Here is a 17,594-nt window from a genome sequence, read left to right on the forward strand (position 1 = left end):
CTTTTTTTTTTTTTATTTAGAAAATAAAAGGGGGAAATTTTGTAGGCTATTTGATCATTCTGTGACCCCCAACATTGTGTTGTCTATTGGAAAAGCCTGTTTCTAGCTGTGGTGTAGCTCAGCCCTGGCACACATGTTTAATCCAAGAGCTTTCTGCTTGAGTATTGGAAACAGGATTAAATAAAATTAACCTTAGGTCAAGAGACAGAGCAAGCCGCCAGTTGACAAGAAGTAAAAATAGAAAAAAACATACAGAGTAAGAGAAAGTCAGGAGGAAGGATAGAGAAAGGCACAGGGGGTAGATGGGAGAGAACATTTATATTGAGGGAGTGTGGGAGATGCTGTGGGGAAGAAGGCTTTTTCTCCTTTGGAAATAATCAGCTGAAGAAGATCATCTGGGTGCTTTCTCTGCCTCTCTGAGCTAGCAGGCTTTCACCCCAGCATCTGGCTCCTGTGTTTTCATTGGTAAAACCGAATAACTAAAATTTAGTTAAAAACAACAGCTTACCACATTTATTGAATATAAAAAGACAATTCTTTTTCCAGTGGAATCCCTTATACCATCAGGCTCAGATGGTTTTAGGCGGGACAGCTTTCAAGCCCTTAGATGAGCCGGAGTGAGGACATTTGCCCTTCCAGCATTCCTCCTTTTTGCATTTAAAACATTTTCCTTTTGTTTTACTGGTCATTGCAAAGGCCTGGGCAAGGGAACTGGCCTTTTGGGAAAGTATCCCAATATCTTGAATGGCAACTATCTATTCCTCATGATGCTCATTTATTTAAACCCTGACATACCAGCCGGTGTTCCAAGGTCATGCCTTCTCTAATTATACTTTTATGGAAGATTTGTCTAGCCATAAAATCAGGCATTTTGTGTGGTTCTGAGTCTAGTGGTAGCCTGGCCTCTCCTGGGGCCTGACTATCATACTGCATTTCCCAGTGCTAGGCTGCCATGCAGGAAACAGATGTGCACATTTCTCCTGAAGGCCAGTCTAGGCTCTGTTTACGTCAGTACAGGAGCAGAGGAACCCCTGAAGTCAAAAGTTTTCTTTCTCTCAGGAATGTCTAGTGTACTCAGGGTGAGGCCTGTGCATTTGGCCAGGCTCCTGATCTCACCGGGGGAGGTGGAAATGAGTTTTCCACTGGGTGTTACTGTTGGTTCTTTTAAAATAAGATTGCTGGTACCAGACAGCAGTGGAAACTCAGGCATACAGAAGCCTCTGGTGATACTGCGGTGTTACAGTCCTTCAGTTAAGCCCCTGTATCAGCAGAATGGGTGCAGGGGAAAGCCAGAACCTGACTGGAAGACAGGTCCAGCTTGATGGAGTTCCAGTGGGAGGCAAGTCGGGTGAGCAGGGAGCTTAAGGGATGGGGTGGCTTCAAGGGCTGCTGATGCAGTTCTGCACACTGGTGAACAGCGGAACCTGCAGAACAGCGGAACCTTCAGAACAGCGGAACACGAGCATGTGGATGACTGACAGGCAGTCAAACCAGGTGGTTCAGAAGCTCACAGCATCCAGGTGGATGGTTGCCTGGTTGGAAGCCAAGGTCACGGTGTTCAGCAGCATTTCTTCAGGGAGCCTTTCCTTCCCCAGAATAAATGGTGAGTCTCAGATGGTCATGGTAGAGAAATGGAATGAGAGAGAGAGTTTATTGCATGAATCAGTGACTTATAGCCCTTGGGCAGTGGAAGGAGCTTTAAAGGTGAATTTTTTTGATTTGCTGGGGCTAAGATGCTAGGAATACTTGATTTACATGTGACAAAACAGCCTTTTCCTTAGAGGGAGAAAGCAATAATTAATTATCCTATGGGTGGGGTAAAAATTCCAGGTACAGTTAAAGGTCACTAGTTGAAGGCCAAGACACCAAGACATCTCATTAGCATAGGGCAGGTGTATCCAGGAATCCCCAGGTACTTGCTGAATTGGTTTCATATATATATATACTAGAGATACAGTTGCTAGGAAACTGGACCATCCCCCTAGGGAGGGACACCTGGTCATTAATGGTCTGGGAACCTTCCTATAGCCAATCAATTCAAAATGTAGCATCTTGACCAATAGATGCTTGCCAGACAGGAATTGCCCCTGCCTTGGGCATGCTGGGAGGGACCAGAATCTATAAATCACCCAACTAACCTGGGGACGGCGCTCAGCTCCCACCGCTTTGGCGGTGGTTGTTGTTGGCCCAAGCTGCAGCTTGTAATTTACAATAAAAAGACCCTCATGTGTTTTGCAAAAAAAAAAAAAAAAAAAGGTTGGGCATGCAATCTCCCTAAAGGCTATGTCACACTCCCTAGAAGATCTAGGGTTGTCCAGATCAGGTGGAAAGAGAACCCAACCAAGAAAGGGAGTTCATAGTCTTATACTAAGCTCAGCAGCTATCTATAAATGCCAGACATTGACTTAATAGTAGGGTCCCACAGCATGCATTCTAGGCTCATTTTTTTTCTAAGAACAAAGTCAGAGAGGGCTTCTTCTGGTTTCTGCCAGAAGAAGAGAATCAAGAAATGCCTGTCTTGATTTGGAGGTTATGAGATCCCTGGCCTGAAGAGCATAAAGGTATAATTGATCAAAGTATTTCAGAGGTTGCATAGCATGTTCTGCTCCTGTTCAGAAATCACCTTAGCCAAAAAACTCATCAAAGCCCCAAAGGATATTTTGTTGGTTTTGATTCTGGGTTTTTGATCTGTTGGAGACATTCATCCCTAAATAAAGGCTCCCACCGAAAGAACAGTGGACAATCCTAGGCAAGAAGGATTGACAGATGTCATGCCAGATCTGTGACGTATTAAGGGAGGCATAAAGGCTCAGAAAAATGGATTTGATCCAAGGGTCATGAATACCACCTTCTCATAACACTTATCTAAGCTCTTTTAAATCATTGGCCTAATAGGGATATCAGTCTAGGGGCCATGAATGAGTAAGGTGAATATTAACAGGGAGTAACAAGGCCTTATTTTCATAATGGATAAGTCTGAAGGAGTTTCTAATCTCCAATAATTGTTGGGTAGTGGATGGGGTGGTGAAGGTATGGAGCTTTCAAGAATTTTATGCATGTTCTTAGAGGAGGAAGCAGGAGGGGCACAAGAGAACAGTAGGGAGCAAACAGGACTGTGGATGGGGAGGTTAGGGGTCACTTTCTGTGTAATATATTCAGTAGCTCATTCAAGGTCAGTGAGGTCTGCCATGGGGTGACCTTTGGGGCTCTCCTTGTCAGAGTCATTAATGATGATAGTAAGAGGTTTCATCCTTAATTTCCTTCTGAGAGGAACTCATACCTTACATGTGGCTGCAATGATAGTTAAGGAGTTGGAAGTAGCCCTTCTTGGACTTCTCAACTTGGTGAGAAGTAAGTCACCAGAGCTGGGTGTCATAGGGGTTGCTGGAGATCATCTAAGGAGCTAATTGTAGGACCTCTTTCCAGAAGATAATTGTTTATGGTAGAGTTTAACCCCTGCACATTGAGGAGGGCCTGAAGATCCTAATTTGGGACTCCTGGTGAGAAGTGAAATTTTCCATGACAGAGAAGGGTGGAAACAAGTGCTCAGTCAAAGGGGAAATATTTCCAGGACTGCAGGAATTTCAGGAGATTCAACCAAGACTGGCATGCAAGCCTGCCTAAAATTTTAAGAAAACCTGCGGCTGCTCTAATGGCCTTTACTGGTCCTTGCTTTACTGGGTTCTTTCAGAGATTTAGAGAGGTGGTTGTTGCAGATGTCTGAAGGACTGTCAGGGTTTGACTAGAGGACTGAAGGACTTCAGTCAATGCCAGGGAGTAGCCCCAGCCAAAAGATGTCAGTTGCCCCTTCCTCATAGTTGGAAAGTAAAAAGGAGGAAGAACCAGCTGATCCCCAGGTGGGGATGCAAGAGCAAATGGTAATGCTCTTTGGAGGGGAGTACTGTCCCTCTTCCTAGTGTCCCAGAGGGTCCCAGTGCCAGTGCCAGATGTGAGTCTCCCAACCTCAGTTAGCCATTGTGAATGGGCAGTCTCAGGATGCAGAGAGGTTGGGGAGCAGGGTCTGTGGTGAGTGTGGCAGGTATGAGTGCCCCAGACACTGCTTCCAGAGAGATCTCACTTCCTGAAGTAAGCAGGCTAGCTTACAGAGCTCAAGTCAAGGGGAGGGGGGGACAAAGGAACAAGGGAGGAAGTGCACCTAATTTACATATGTTGACCTGGTGGAAGATAGGCCAGTGTTACTGACTCACCAGTTCAAATACCAAAACATGTAGGAGGAAGTGCTATAGCTGAGGCTGGGCCTTTCCAAGCCTATCAGTCAGGTTAGCAGACTGCCAGTCAGGTGATTTCTGAGAAGCCAGTTCTCTGGCAGGAAACAGAAGCTTAACTGACTCTAACAGGAGGTGGCCTTGGTCTCTATGGAGTTGAGTAGGCCTAGGTCTGATTTTGGTAGGGAGCTGCCCCCACTCCTGCTGTGCTAAGAGGAGTCTGGGGCATGGGCAAGTCTGGGGCATGGGTCTCAGCTTTGAATTAAGATCACCCTCAACACACATAGTGAGTTTAAGACTAGCCTGGGCTACATTAAGGCTGTAATGTCAAAAACAAAAAAAAATACAAAACAGGAAAAACAATTATAAGTTCTTGACATTATAAGAGACAAAGAAAAGGCCTCAACTTGACAAAGCTACAGCCCCCACTAAGTTACAGGATGGTGTTTAGGTTTCTTTAAAAGCAAACAGTGTCTTCATTGACTCCACCCATAGAACTTCCTGACATGCTGGCTTTGAGGATTGCAGGCATTTTTGCTTCATAGTTCAGAAGCACAAGGCCTTGACCCCTCACCAGTTCCTGCAGAAGCAGTAGGTGAGTCTGACTGCAGAGAGCTTGCAGTGAAAGGCAGAGGGGCTGGGGCATCCATGGGGTTGGAGGAATTGTGCCTGAAGAAACACAGGAAGGAAGCTACTGAAAGGGTTAGACTAACTTTGTAAACTATATGTCTTCTAAAGCCTATAGTTTTGAGTTTTAGGTTCAGGTTAAGCTAAAGCCTCTTAGTACCTTTCCAGAGAATGGAGGAATGTGACCCTATCCGTGAGGACAGATATAAAAAAAGGCAAGCAAGCAATGACCTTCACTCAGCAAAAAAAGGACCAGACCCTTGTCTTTGAGATAGCATTTCTTAGCAATGAACCCAGACTTGTTCTGAGTAGCTTTTGACCTGCAGCCAAAGTCCACAGCCCCTAATCTTCAAGGGTGAGCAAACCACCCCCACCTTCAATTGCAGCTGCATCCACACTTGGCAGGAATGGCCAAGCTTGAACACCTAAGACTAACCAATTATCTTACTTTATAGCTTCCTCATCCAATCCTAAATTGCCAAGACTGCAACTTCAAATCTCCCGCAATTTTTCTTTTAAAAACCTAAAGGCCTTTGTCTCTGGGTGCCCCTCTTTGCTGACTGGCAGGGGTGACCCCATTGTGCAATGGTTAATAAACCTCTTGCTTTTGCAACGAGTCTTGGTCTAGGGGAGTTTCTGGGAAGGGCGCAATCTTAAACTCCTGAGCTGTGAGACCCCAGGTCTTACATTTTTGGTGCGTTTGGCCGGGAAAGGGTGTGCCCCTTTCCCAACCCTCATGAGACTGAACTCAGAGGTCCAGCTCAGAACAGGTTAGTCTGTTTCTGTCTTACCAATCTGTTTCTTGTCAGAGATGGCTGCCATGAGGCAGCCTCTCAATCACATTTCTGTGGTACCAATCTGTTTCAGTTTAGGCGCCTATCTGGACCTTTTTGGTCATCTGATCAGTCATTGCGATAGACAGACGTGTCAGAATATCACTTGACTGGGAACTGGGGGACGCCCCAGTTTCTGTTTGGGAGGTTGGATCTGAGATGGTCCTCCTCCCATCTGATTTTCGTAGAGAATGCCTGCCACCAGGCAGCCATTCTATCAGAGCACTGTGGTACCACTCACAAGGGCATCCTCATTTGATTATTTGCCTGATTCTTTGTGTTTCTGTTGTTGTTGCCTCTCCAACTCTTTTGACAGAGAGATGGTCTAGCTTGAGAGCATCTGTAGAAGGGGTTCGAGTCCCCTGAGTGGTTCGAGGCCACTCGCCTGGAACGGTTTCTTTAAGGCAGACAGACATGTTATTAATGTCAAGTCCATGGGACATCCTGTAGGACGCTCAGCTTGCCCCTTTCTGTGAACAGGGAGGAGCAGAGAGATTCTGCTCCCCCAGCAATTTAAATACTGTGTTTCACATGTATGTATGTATTTTTCTGTGTCTGTTTCTTTGTAGACTTGGACTGATGAAAATTCGGACAGAGGACAGTTAAAATTAGAACTAGTTCTTGGCCTGGGAGTGCACATGGCTGCATGGCAGGACACCAAGCAGTGTGCTCTCCCTCCCTAGGGAGCTGAGGAGGGAATGCTTTCGGGTGGCTGGGGAGACACGTGGAGCTGGGGCTGGAGCTTGGGCAGGCGGTGCTCAGGCACTTGAAGGTCTGTGAAATAACAATGCACACCCAGCAGGCTTGATGTGGCCCCTTGTTGCGATGGACAGCCGAAGAGCACGGGGGAGGGGAGAGGCCCTGCTGGGAAGCAGGTTCAGGACCTTCGGGGGAGGTAAGCTAGAGTAAAGCTCACAAGGGAGCCAAAGGAGCAGGCAAGGCTCATGGGCTCACTTGGTGGAAGTCCTTACACTTGGCTAGGCGAAAATTGGCACAGTAGCTGCTCCATGACAGGAGTGGCTCCGGCTTTGGAGAGTGAGGAAAAACTCCTCCCCCTTGCCTTCATGACAACTCAGCAGGGAAGTGAGCAGCAGGAGCTCACCACGCCCTCTTTCTCCTCTCTTCCCTCCTCCCACCTAGGGGGCTTGTAACTTACAGATCAAACAGTGATTTAGGAAGAAAACTGCACTTGCTGTAATGTTTAGAATTACAGCTGAGTCTAAATAAAAAGAGTTTTATCTGTCTGTTTAACTATATGGCCATTATATGATTGTTTTCAACTGGTCTTAAATGGTTGGTATGATCAAAAATAATTGGGTGTGTTTTGGGGTTAAATTCAAATTCTTGTTTAAAACATGTATATGTGCCTATGTGTTTGTAGGGTCTATGAATGTATATGTTTAAATAACAACAATGTAAATTGCCACATGGTATGGCTCAGGAAAAGAACAAAGTTTTCGAAATCTCTGAGTCAAAATAATTTTATTTCCTTTTAGGATAAGACGAAAGTCTTGTTCTAAGTTAATATTAGTTCTGAAGATTGAGTTGTTTGCACTGATAAATTTTGGTCTTAAAATCTGGTTTTGACTTTTAAAATTATGGTTATTCTTTGTAAATTCACTCCTAAAAAAGATACTTTGCTCTGATATTGCAGGGACGAGTTTTAAAAATTAGTTAGATGTTTAAAATAATAAGACATTTACAGTTTATCAGATTTTTTAAGCAATAACTCTTGGGCAGTCTAACAACAAACTTAAAACAGTTTCCCAACCCTTTAAAAAAATTTTAAAAAAATTTTGATGGGAGTTTTTCTGTTGTCTGAAAAAAAAGAGAAAATAAACAAGAGATATTAAAAAAAATAGCTTGTCTAAAGCAAAAATGTCTGGATAAGCCAAAAAAAGAAAGCTAAAAACCTGAAGGTATATAGGATGTTGCAGAAGGTTAGTGGATATATTATAAAAAGCCAGAGAGTTAATATGATTTGAGCAAAAACTGTATTTAAATATGCTATAATTCATTTAAAATGCAAATTCTTCATTGCAAAATGTTTTTTTATGCTCTTTTAAGAAAAAAAAAATTCTGGCTGATAGGTTCGGTATGGCTAGAATAATTCATACAGTTTAAAAGTGTTCTGTACTGTTCTGTTATGCAGTTGGTTCTAAAACTTATTTGATCACTATGTTAAAACTTTTGGTTGTGGGGGATTATGGATGCTCCACAGTGTTTGCTGTGTCATCAACAGCACATAATGCTATGTTTGGTATTGTTAGTCGCAGCCTGTGCTAACACATGGCTAGCCGCCATGATGATTCAGGGATAAAGAGCCCATAAAGCTGTAGTTTTGCTGCCATATTTGTTTAGGGCTTTCAGCTGAGTTCAGTTACACGTGGCCAGCCGCTGTGCTGGTCCGGAGATAAAGAGGGTGGAGCCATGAGTTTACCACCATTTTGTTTAGGTATCTCAATTATGTTCAGTCCTCTGATTAGTGTTAAGTGCAAAGCTTTTTACTGTTCAATTTTAATACAAAGTGGTAGGATCAGCAAGATTTGCTAGCCCCTCTATAAACTGTATCTGATTAAAAGGTTTGCTTTGATTTTAGTTCAGAAAGAGCAGAATTAAAGCTATGCTAACAACTGCAGTTGGTTAAGATGTTGAGCTTAACCTAGTGTCTTTGTATAGGTTTTTTTTTTTAAGGTTAAGCCTAAGATGGATATCTATAAAGTTTGTCTATTTGTCTTAAAATATATAGTTCTAAAACATGCATCTCAGAAATATGCTAAAACTAGATTAAATAGCATTCTGTTTTATAGGACACAGTTTAAAACAGATGATAAAAACAAAGAGTAACTCAGATATGCTGGCCCTCAAGCTTATCAGAGATCTGATAAATATGGCATTTTAACATTTGTAAGTGTATTGTGACAGAAAGTCCCAAAATCCTGTCAGTAGCTCCCCAAGGTCTCCGAGAAGATTTGGACAATGACAGATGACTGCAACTCTGGATTGTGGTATGCTAACCATTGGCAATACTGCCCCAACTGGCTCACTGCTAGGCCCCAGCCTAAACTGTGGACAAAGCCGGGGACACCTGAAGAGCTATTGTCTCACATTGTAAGAGACAAGGTGAGGTCAATCTCTCCTGTTCCTCTTTCCACAGCAGCAGTTTCTCATCCTCTATGCCTGATGGCTGGACTGCCTCTGCTCAGAAAGCCAGGAGACCACATGAGCCAGGGACACTGCCTAGGTGATGGACTAACTAGTCATCTCTGTCATTTTGATTGGTACATTTACTTAGCTCATAATTTATCCTTCTCAGGTCTCTGATCACATTGACGGCTAGGCTGGAAGGCTAGGCTTAGTTAATGGTAGCTTGGCAGCTAAAGAGCAGACAGTTAGGTTCACTATCAGCTCATTGGACAGTTCATTAGTTAGTTAAAACTACTAGGTACTATATCTTTTGTGTAAAAAGAAAAACAGGTTTGCCCTGCTCACAGGCTTTACATCAGTTGCCAATGTCTTATAATAATAGTTAAATTAAAAAAAATATAAAGTTTATGTAGGGTCTGAGGATATAAAAATTCAGGTTATAAAAATCTAAAAAATGTTGGTCTACATACTGATCAAAGTGTCAATTTAATGGATGTCAGGTTAACACTTAAGTAAAAGAAAATGTACAAGCAGTTTCTCACACAGGCAATTTTACTTAGCGAAAATATAAGAGGGCTTACTCAAGGTTACACAGAGCCTGTTGTCTGGTTACTATGGTTGCACGGAGTTTCTCAGGGTCAGAGCAGTCCGCTGTAGGACCACCAAGGTCAGTCTGTGAGACACTAGACTTTAAAAAATAGCCAAGAGGCTGAGTTCCACTGCTTAGATGCCGTTAACTCCAAAAAGGCTGCCACATGGACACACTTAAGTTGTTTATAAAAGATATAAAACAAACAGCTGACTGGTACCCATTCTGTTGGATATAGTTTTACCTGTTACTTTCAAAATGTTGTTGTATTAGATTTGCTGATATGTTACTTTTCTGAGTTTTTTTTTAAATATATATAGTTCCTTTTGTATACCAAAAATTCATGAGTTTATAAAAATCAAAAGGTCATGAGACCTGGATCTGGCATAGCTCAAATGGATCCCAGTTGAGTTTTTCCCTGATGTTGGGATTCCTCACTTTTCTTATTTAACAAACAAATCTTAACTTCTGTCTCTAGTCTGAATTTGTCTCAGCACATTTTCACCTGGTTGACTCTGGGCTCCAAGCTGAAATCTGGACTTGTTGGTAGCTGACATGACTGCTCCCTGTCTCTTCAATTGGATCAACTAACCAGACTGTTATGGACTGCCTCATTGACCAGCCTTTGACTGGCTCCTAGTAATCTTAACTAAATTAAAAAAAAAAAAACAACTTATAATTGGACAAAAGGCCGTTATTTTGACATCAAAATAAAAAATTCTAGTATCTTGGATGGGAGCTCTAAAGATCCAGGAGAAATCCTTAAATTCAGTTAAAAACAACTTCCTTGGGTACTCAAGGAATGGGACCCTTATCTACTTTGCTTGTTTCTTTAATGTTTAAACCCAGATAATTACAGACAAAGGTAGCTACCCATGTACTCTCCCCAACTTTTGACCAACATTTCAGCCCCTTTCAAACTGAGATATCAACGGTCCAATCATCAGCATAAAAAAATTCCAGAAGACGGATCATTGGCCCATTGTCCCATTCTACAGGGTGAAATGTTGAGTCAAAAGAAAAAAAATTCTTAAAAAATAAAATTCTCACTCTGCAGCTGCTTCATGATTGAAGCAGTTACAAGGAGAAGGGGGAAATGAAAGGGTTAGACTAACTTTGTAACCCGTATGTCTTCTAAAACCTATAGCTTTGAGTTTTAGGTTCAGGTTAAGCTAAAGCCTCTTAGTACCTTTCCAGAGAATGGAGGAATGTGACCCTATCTGTGAGGACAAATATTAAAAAAAGGCAAGCAAGCAATGACCTTCACTCAGCAAAAAAAAAAAAAAAAAAAGGACCAGACCTTTGTCTTTGAGATAGCATTTCTTAGCAATGAACCCAGACTTGTTCTGAGTAGCTTTTGACCTGCAGCCAAAAGTCCACAGCCCCTAATCTTCAAGGATGAGTTAACCACCCCCACCTTCAATTGCAGCTTCATCCACACTTGGCAGGACTGGTCAAGCTTGAGCACCTAAGACTAACCAATTATCTTACTTTATAGCTTCCTCATCCAATCCTAAATTGCCAAGACTGCAACTTCAAATCCCCCACAATTTTTCTTTTAAAAACCTAAAGGCCTTTGTCTCTGGGTGCCCCTCTTTGCTGACTGGCAGGGGTGACCCCATTGTGCAATGGTTAATAAACCTCTTGCTTTTGCAAAGAGTCTTGGTCTGGGGGGGGGGGTTTCTGGGAAGGGTGCGATCTTGAACTCCTGAGCTGTGAGACCCCAGGTCTTACACTGCTGCTTGGAGTGGTGGGGCCAAGGGGTGTAGGGAGATGAATTAGCATATTGCACTGTGCTCCAGCCATAGCTGGCTGTTGCTGTAGGACACAAAGTGCAGCCTGACAACCTTCATAGAATGTTCCCTGTCCCCAAGACAGGGTCTTCAGGGTTGGCGGACAAGTCAGATCATCAGTCTAAGTCACTTCTCTTACCTCAGAATGTTACTGCCTTAGGTAGCCAGGTCATCCAGGGCAGAGGAGAGATAGAATTCAGTGTGCTGACTTCTCCCCGCTGTACAACAGACAGATTTGAATATGTAGCTTTTGGATGGCTGCTGACGTCAGAATAGCTGCCCTTGAAGGCACAGCCTAGCCTAGGGTGAACCTGCAGTTGCCTGTGCCTCAGAGCCCTGGTTTCCTTCCTGCTTGATGTTTTCATTTATTGCTACAGAGCTGTAGCTCTGAGCTGGTGATATTGTTAAGCCCAGCAAGAGCCTAATTTTCAGGAGGAGGTAGATGAAGGGAATCTAGGAGACTAGATAAATTGATGCAATTGCAAGAGGTTTATTTTAACCATCCTGCAAAGGGGTCACCCCTGCTCGTCAGGAAAGAATGGCACTGGGAGACAAAGGCCTTGGGTTTTTAAAGGATAAGGTGCAGGAATTTTTAGGGGTTGCAGTCCTGGCAATTCAGGATTGGATGCAGTATTTGACTTTTAAAATAATTGATTGGTTCTGGGCACCCTTAGGTCCAGTCAGCCCTGCCATAAATATCTGGGGAGTATGTGATCTTCAAGTCAGTTTAGAATTTCCTGTCATATGAGATATAACTGCAGTCTAAGATGGGAGGGTGATTAACTCATACTGTGTCTGTTCTGAGGAGTAGGGGCTGCAGGCTTTTGGTCAAAGGTTAGGAGCTATTCAGGAGAAGGATTGGGGCCATTTGGCCCAGTTTACAAACAAAGTTTATCTCACAGGCACCGGCCAGTGATTTTCTCCACCTAGTGGAGCTCTCGATTGTTCTCTTCCTTATCTCTGCCCTCACAGATGGCCAGTGTCAGAAACTTCTACATTCCTCTGTTCTCTGGAGAAGCACTAAGAGGCTTTAATTAGCATGAGCCTTAAACTTGAAGATATAAGTTATAAGGCAATTAAAAGAAACATAGGCTACAAAGTTAATCTTATTCTTTCAATATCTCCACCAGTTCTTTCCTTATTCAGGATTGTTTTAACTATCCTGGGTTTTTATTTCTTTTTTAGTAATATGTGATAAGTGAACATATTTCTGATTTTAGTGATATTTAAAGGCATACTAAACTCTGTAATTGTCAAATTAGAGGAATGAGCAACTCCACTTTCTTTTTATTATGTTTATTTTTTTAGTTTATTCACTTTGTATCCCAGCTGTAACCCCCTCCCTCATTCCCACCCAATCCTACCCACCTTCCCTCATCTCCTCCTATGCCCCTCTCCATGTCCACTGATAGAGGAGGTTCTCTTTGTTAGGATTGTGCAACAGAGTTACATAGCAGGTTCACAAATTACACCACTGGTTCCACGTGAGAGGTTTATTAAGGGAAGAGGGAAGGGAATTGGAAAGGGAAAGGAAAATGGAAGGGGAAAAGGGTCACAGAGACCATCTCTGGGCAGGGCAGGAGAGAAAGAGAGGAGGAGCTTTGAGTTCTCTTATAAGGTGACCCAGAGCATGTGCAGATGGTTCCAGGTGGTCCATAGGTGGCTTCACAGATGCCTGATATCCAGTTTGTCAGGTCCCTTGGGGCTGGCTGTAGAGATGCCTGCTTATGTATCCCAAAAATCCTCCCCTTTCATTTGACCCTAGGCTATTAGGTCTCATCAGGACTGGCTGCATTGTCCTCCTCTGTGGCCTGACTAGGCTGCTCCTCCATCAGAGGGAGGTAATCAAAGAGCCAGACACTGATTTCATGTCAGAGAAAGTCCCTGTTCCCCTTACTAGGAAAACCCACTTGGAGAATGAGCTGCCATGGGCTACATCTGAGCAGGTGTTTTAGGTTATCTCCATGAATGGTACATGGTTGGTGTATCAGTCTTAAAAAAGACCCAGTTTTTTGGTTCTGTTGCTCTCCTGGTGGAGCTCCTGTCCTCTCCACATCTTTCTATCTCTTCCTTCTTTCATAAGATTCCTTGTACTCTGCCCAAAGTTTGGTTACGAATCTCAGCATCTGCTTTGATATACTACTGGGTAGAATTTTTCAGAGGCCCTCTGTGGTAGGCTCCTGTTTCCTGTTTTCTCCTTCTTCCAGTGTCTATCCAGTTTGTCTTCCTGAGTGAGGATTGATCATCTTACCCAGGATCCTCCTTCTTGCTGAGCTTCATTAGGAATACAGATTTTAGTATGTTTACCCTATGTTATATGTCTAATATCCACTTATAAGTGAGTATATATTGTGTGTGTCTTTCTGATTCTGGGATTCTTCACTTAGGGATACAAGGCACATACCTAAGCATAGTAAGGGCAATATAAAGCAAGCCTATAGCCAACATCAAACTAAACAGAGAGAAACTTAAATCAATCCCACTGAAATCAGGGACAAGCCAAGGCTGCCCACTCTCTCCACATCTCTGCAGTATAGATCTTAAAATCCTAGCTATAGCAATAAGATAACTAAAGGAGATTAAGGGGATACAAATCGGAAAGGAAGCAGTCAAAATATCACTATTTGCAGATGATATGATAGTATACATGAGCAACCCCAAAAATTCAACCAGAGAACTCCTTCAGCTGATAAACACTTTCAGCAAAGTGGCTGGATACAAAACAACTCCACTTTCTTCCTCTTTCTTTCTTCCTTTCCTTCTTTCTTTTTTTAATGTGAGACAGAATTTCTCTATGTACCATTGCCTGTCCTGGAACTTGCTCTATAGAAAAAGCTGGCCACAAACTCATTGAGATCCACCTGTCTCAGCCTTCCTTATTGTTTCTTTATGTTTGGAGTCTTTGAATGCCTCTCTTAGATTGTCACAAAATATATAGCAAATTGTTGAACACTATACTCATCCCACTGTTTTTCCTGGCTGGGCTTTCAGGTATTTGGCAGAGTAGAGACTTGGGTGCACTCACTCTCAGACCTTGCATTGGACAGGCCCAGGCACATTTGTTCCAATATTGCTATGGACACTGGTAACAAGAGTAGGAATAGCTTTTCCATGCTATCAAGATCAGTCAAAATGTCATCCAGATTATCAGAGGTTTGAAAGTATGCTGGGTGAGGGGGTGCTAATGAGAGGGCTCAGCATGTAGAGGTACTTCCTATGCAAGCCTGGCAACTGGATTTCCATGCCCAGAACCCACATGAGGTGGAAGGATAGAGCTGAAACCACAGAGTCATCCTCTGACCTCTATGGGAACACTGCTATACACATGCCTGTGGGATTTTCCTGTGGAATCACATAGAGCATGATTTTTCTGTGGAGAAACTTTAATTATTCAATTCCCTCCATAGTAATGTTTCACCTTTTGTGTCTCTATAGAGATGTATAAAGACAATAGAAGATTGCCAAATTTCAGGGAGGGAAGGCAAAGAAGGAAGGTTTGGGGATTGTTCCCACTTATCTAATAGGCTATTTTCTTTTCCTTCTGTTCCTTAAGATACTTGTACTCCTGATCTTCAGAGTTGGCTTACCCCAACATGGCTGGCCATGCAAACACTAATATGAGGATCATTCTGGTAGGAAAAACCGGAAATGGAAAGAGTGCTACAGCAAACACCATCCTTGGGAGACGCCAGTTTGAGTCTAAGATTGCTGCCCATGCTGTCACCAAGACCTGCCAGAGAGCATCCAGGACATGGAAGGAGAGAGTCCTTGTTGTGGTCGACACTCCTGGGCTCTTTGACACCAAGGAGGCCATGTCAACTACATGTTCAGAAATCAGCCGCTGTGTCCTCTACTCCTGCCCTGGGCCTCATGCCATTATCCTGGTTCTGAGGCTGGGCCGCTACACTGAGGAAGAGCAGAAAACTGTTGATTTGATCAAGGGTATTTTTGGGGAGGCAGCCATGAAGTACATGATTATCTTGTTTACTAACAAAGATGCCCTTGAAGACCAGAGTCTTGACAGCTTTTTAGTTAAAGCAGGAAAAAAGGTGAATGATATCATCCTGCAGTGTGGGAACCGCTACCTGGCCTTCAATAACAAAGCAGATGCAGCTGAGCAAGAAAACCAAGTGCAGCAGCTGGTGGAGCTGATAGAGAACATGGTGGACACAAATGGAGGGTCTTACTTTTCTGACCACATATATCAGGACATAGATAAAACACTAAACAAAAATCAAAGGATTCTGGTGGAAACTTATAATCAAGAATTCAGTGTTGAACTTGAAAAAATAGAAAAGGAATATGCTAATAAATCAGAAAAAGAAAAGATAGAAAAAATTGATTCTGCAAGGAGAAATTATGAAGAAAAAGTTAGAAATATAAAGGAAGTAACTGAAAAGGATATATTTACATATATTTTCGAAAAGATAAAAAAAATACTTTCAAATATTTGGGACAAGTTTTGATGTAAATTTTATTCTTTTTTGTTACTGGCATTTGTTCTTTGACAATTTGATACACACAAACATATGTGTTCTAATTTCATTCATATCTTTTTGTTTTGGTATCTTTTGCTTTAGGATCCAAAAAAATTTAGCTAGGTCCATGTTTGTGACAACAAGTTGAAAGGTTAGACTAACTTTGTAACCCGTATGTCTTCTAAAGCCTATAGTTTTGACTTTTAGGTTCAGGTTAAGCTAAAGCCTCTTAGTACCTTTCCAGAGAATGGAGGAATGTGACCCTATCTGTGAGGACAGATATAAAAAAAGGCAAGCAAGCAATGACCTTCACTCAGCAACCAGACCCTTGTCTTTGAGATAGCATTTCTGAGCAATGAACCCAGACTTGTTCTGAGTAGCTTTTGACCTGCAGCCAAAAGTCCACAGCCCCTAATCTTCAAGGATGAGCTAACCACCCCCACCTTCAATTGCAGCTTCATCCACACTTGGCAGGACTGGCCAAGCTTGAGCACCTAAGACTAACCAATTATCTTACTTTATAGCTTCCTCATCCAATCCTAAATTGCCAAGACTGCAACTTCAAATCTCCCGCAATTTTTCTTTTAAAAACCTAAAGGCCTTTGTCTCTGGGTGCCCCTCTTTGCTGACTGGCAGGGGTGACCCCATTGTGCAATGGTTAATAAACCTCTTGCTTTTGCAACGAGTCTTGGTCTAGGGGAGTTTCTGGGAAGGGCGTGATCTTGAACTCCTGAGCTGTGAGACCCCAGGTCTTAAAAGTTTAGCATAATCTATCAGAGTGTAGTGTGCTCACCAAGAGGAATACAATGGCAGACAATGACTCTACGTTTTACAGCAGTAATTTTACCAGCTGAGCAGGATGGACTAGGTTCCCAGGAGCTCCTCCCCTTCCATCCATCTCGTGACTAATTGTTGGCAGGAACATAGCTACTGTGAGCTCATGACAGTAATGACTGTTTCCTGAATATTAAAAGAAGTGGTGTAAGTGTCCCCTTTAGGGTTGAGCACTCAGTCATCACTTATTCTCAGCACCTTGAGCAGGCATGAGTCTATGCATTCCCTGCTAGTCTCTGCAAAGACGGGCTTTTTTGATGGAGGGTAAGAATAGCATTTGCTGTGGGTATAAGTAAATAGTTAGACTGCAGTTTAGTGCCATGTCAATTTTAGCTAAACACTAGTGAGTCTCCACTGTGGCCTATGGCTTCCCCAGCACTGGGTTTTTGATTAGGGTTACAGTACCACACATGAGTTCCCTCCTATGAAATAGGGCCTTAAATCCAATCAGAAAGCCTTTGGTTATGCCCGTAATAGTCACTGTACAAGTGGGCCCACTTGCCTGGTAGGTTGGCACAGGTTGGCATTGTAGCTTATAGGTTTGTACATAATTAAGGATATTGATGATTTTTTTTTCTTCCCCATCAACCTACATAGCAATTTTCAGCAACATGAAAGCTAGCCAGTGGGGAGGAAGCTTCCTGTTCAGTTCCAGTCTAATTTCTTCATATCTCACAAACATAGTATAAGATTCTTTAGCAATAAGGTCTTATCATCAAGTTCTGTGGGTTCTTTTTAATTTGCCATAATTTGTTAATGTAGTACATTGAATTTTCTAAGGGTGGTTATAGCAGTATCTTAGATTTCCTGATTGATTAAGGCATAATTGATAAATAAAACTTTTTACTTTGAATGTGGACATTGTGGCTTTCATATCTATGTAGTATGTATGTGTGTGTGTATACACACACACACACACACACATATATATATAATTAAACTGAGGCAATTATTACACATGAACCCCATTCCCAACTGACTTTTAAAATTTTTTGTAATTAAAATAATTTCTCCCTCATATTGCCTCCTTTGAACCCCCTCATATTCCTCCTTGCCCCCTTTCAGAC

General features: G+C 42.6%; 1 protein-coding gene across 3 annotated transcripts; it reads left to right on the forward strand.

Moving 5' to 3' along the window:
- The first annotated feature begins 1,202 nt into the window (after nucleotides 1-1,202).
- Nucleotides 1,203-17,384, forward strand: LOC132653072 (GTPase IMAP family member 9-like). Of its 3 annotated transcripts, XM_060380045.1 has the most exons (3): nucleotides 4,760-4,821; nucleotides 8,844-8,930; nucleotides 14,769-17,384. In XM_060380045.1, exon 3 carries the CDS (start codon nucleotides 14,809-14,811, stop codon nucleotides 15,679-15,681), a length of 873 nt encoding a protein of 290 aa, XP_060236028.1. In that variant the 5' UTR covers nucleotides 4,760-4,821; nucleotides 8,844-8,930; nucleotides 14,769-14,808; the 3' UTR covers nucleotides 15,682-17,384. The 3 variants fall into 3 exon arrangements, with proteins under 3 accessions (XP_060236027.1, XP_060236028.1, XP_060236026.1); XM_060380044.1 differs by lacking the exons at nucleotides 4,760-4,821; nucleotides 8,844-8,930 and adding an exon at nucleotides 1,203-1,603; XM_060380043.1 differs by lacking the exon at nucleotides 8,844-8,930 and having other exon boundaries at nucleotides 4,778-4,821.
- Nucleotides 17,385-17,594: the final 210 nt, after the last annotated feature.

Source organism: Meriones unguiculatus, chromosome 3 (assembly GCF_030254825.1).
Source record: "Meriones unguiculatus strain TT.TT164.6M chromosome 3, Bangor_MerUng_6.1, whole genome shotgun sequence".
NCBI lineage: Eukaryota > Metazoa > Chordata > Mammalia > Rodentia > Muridae > Meriones > Meriones unguiculatus.

Bases quoted from the DNA above. Each gene is read 5' to 3' on its own strand.
- LOC132653072 (XM_060380044.1), top strand. From the start codon at position 14,809: ATGGCTGGCCATGCAAACACTAATATGAGGATCATTCTGGTAGGAAAA.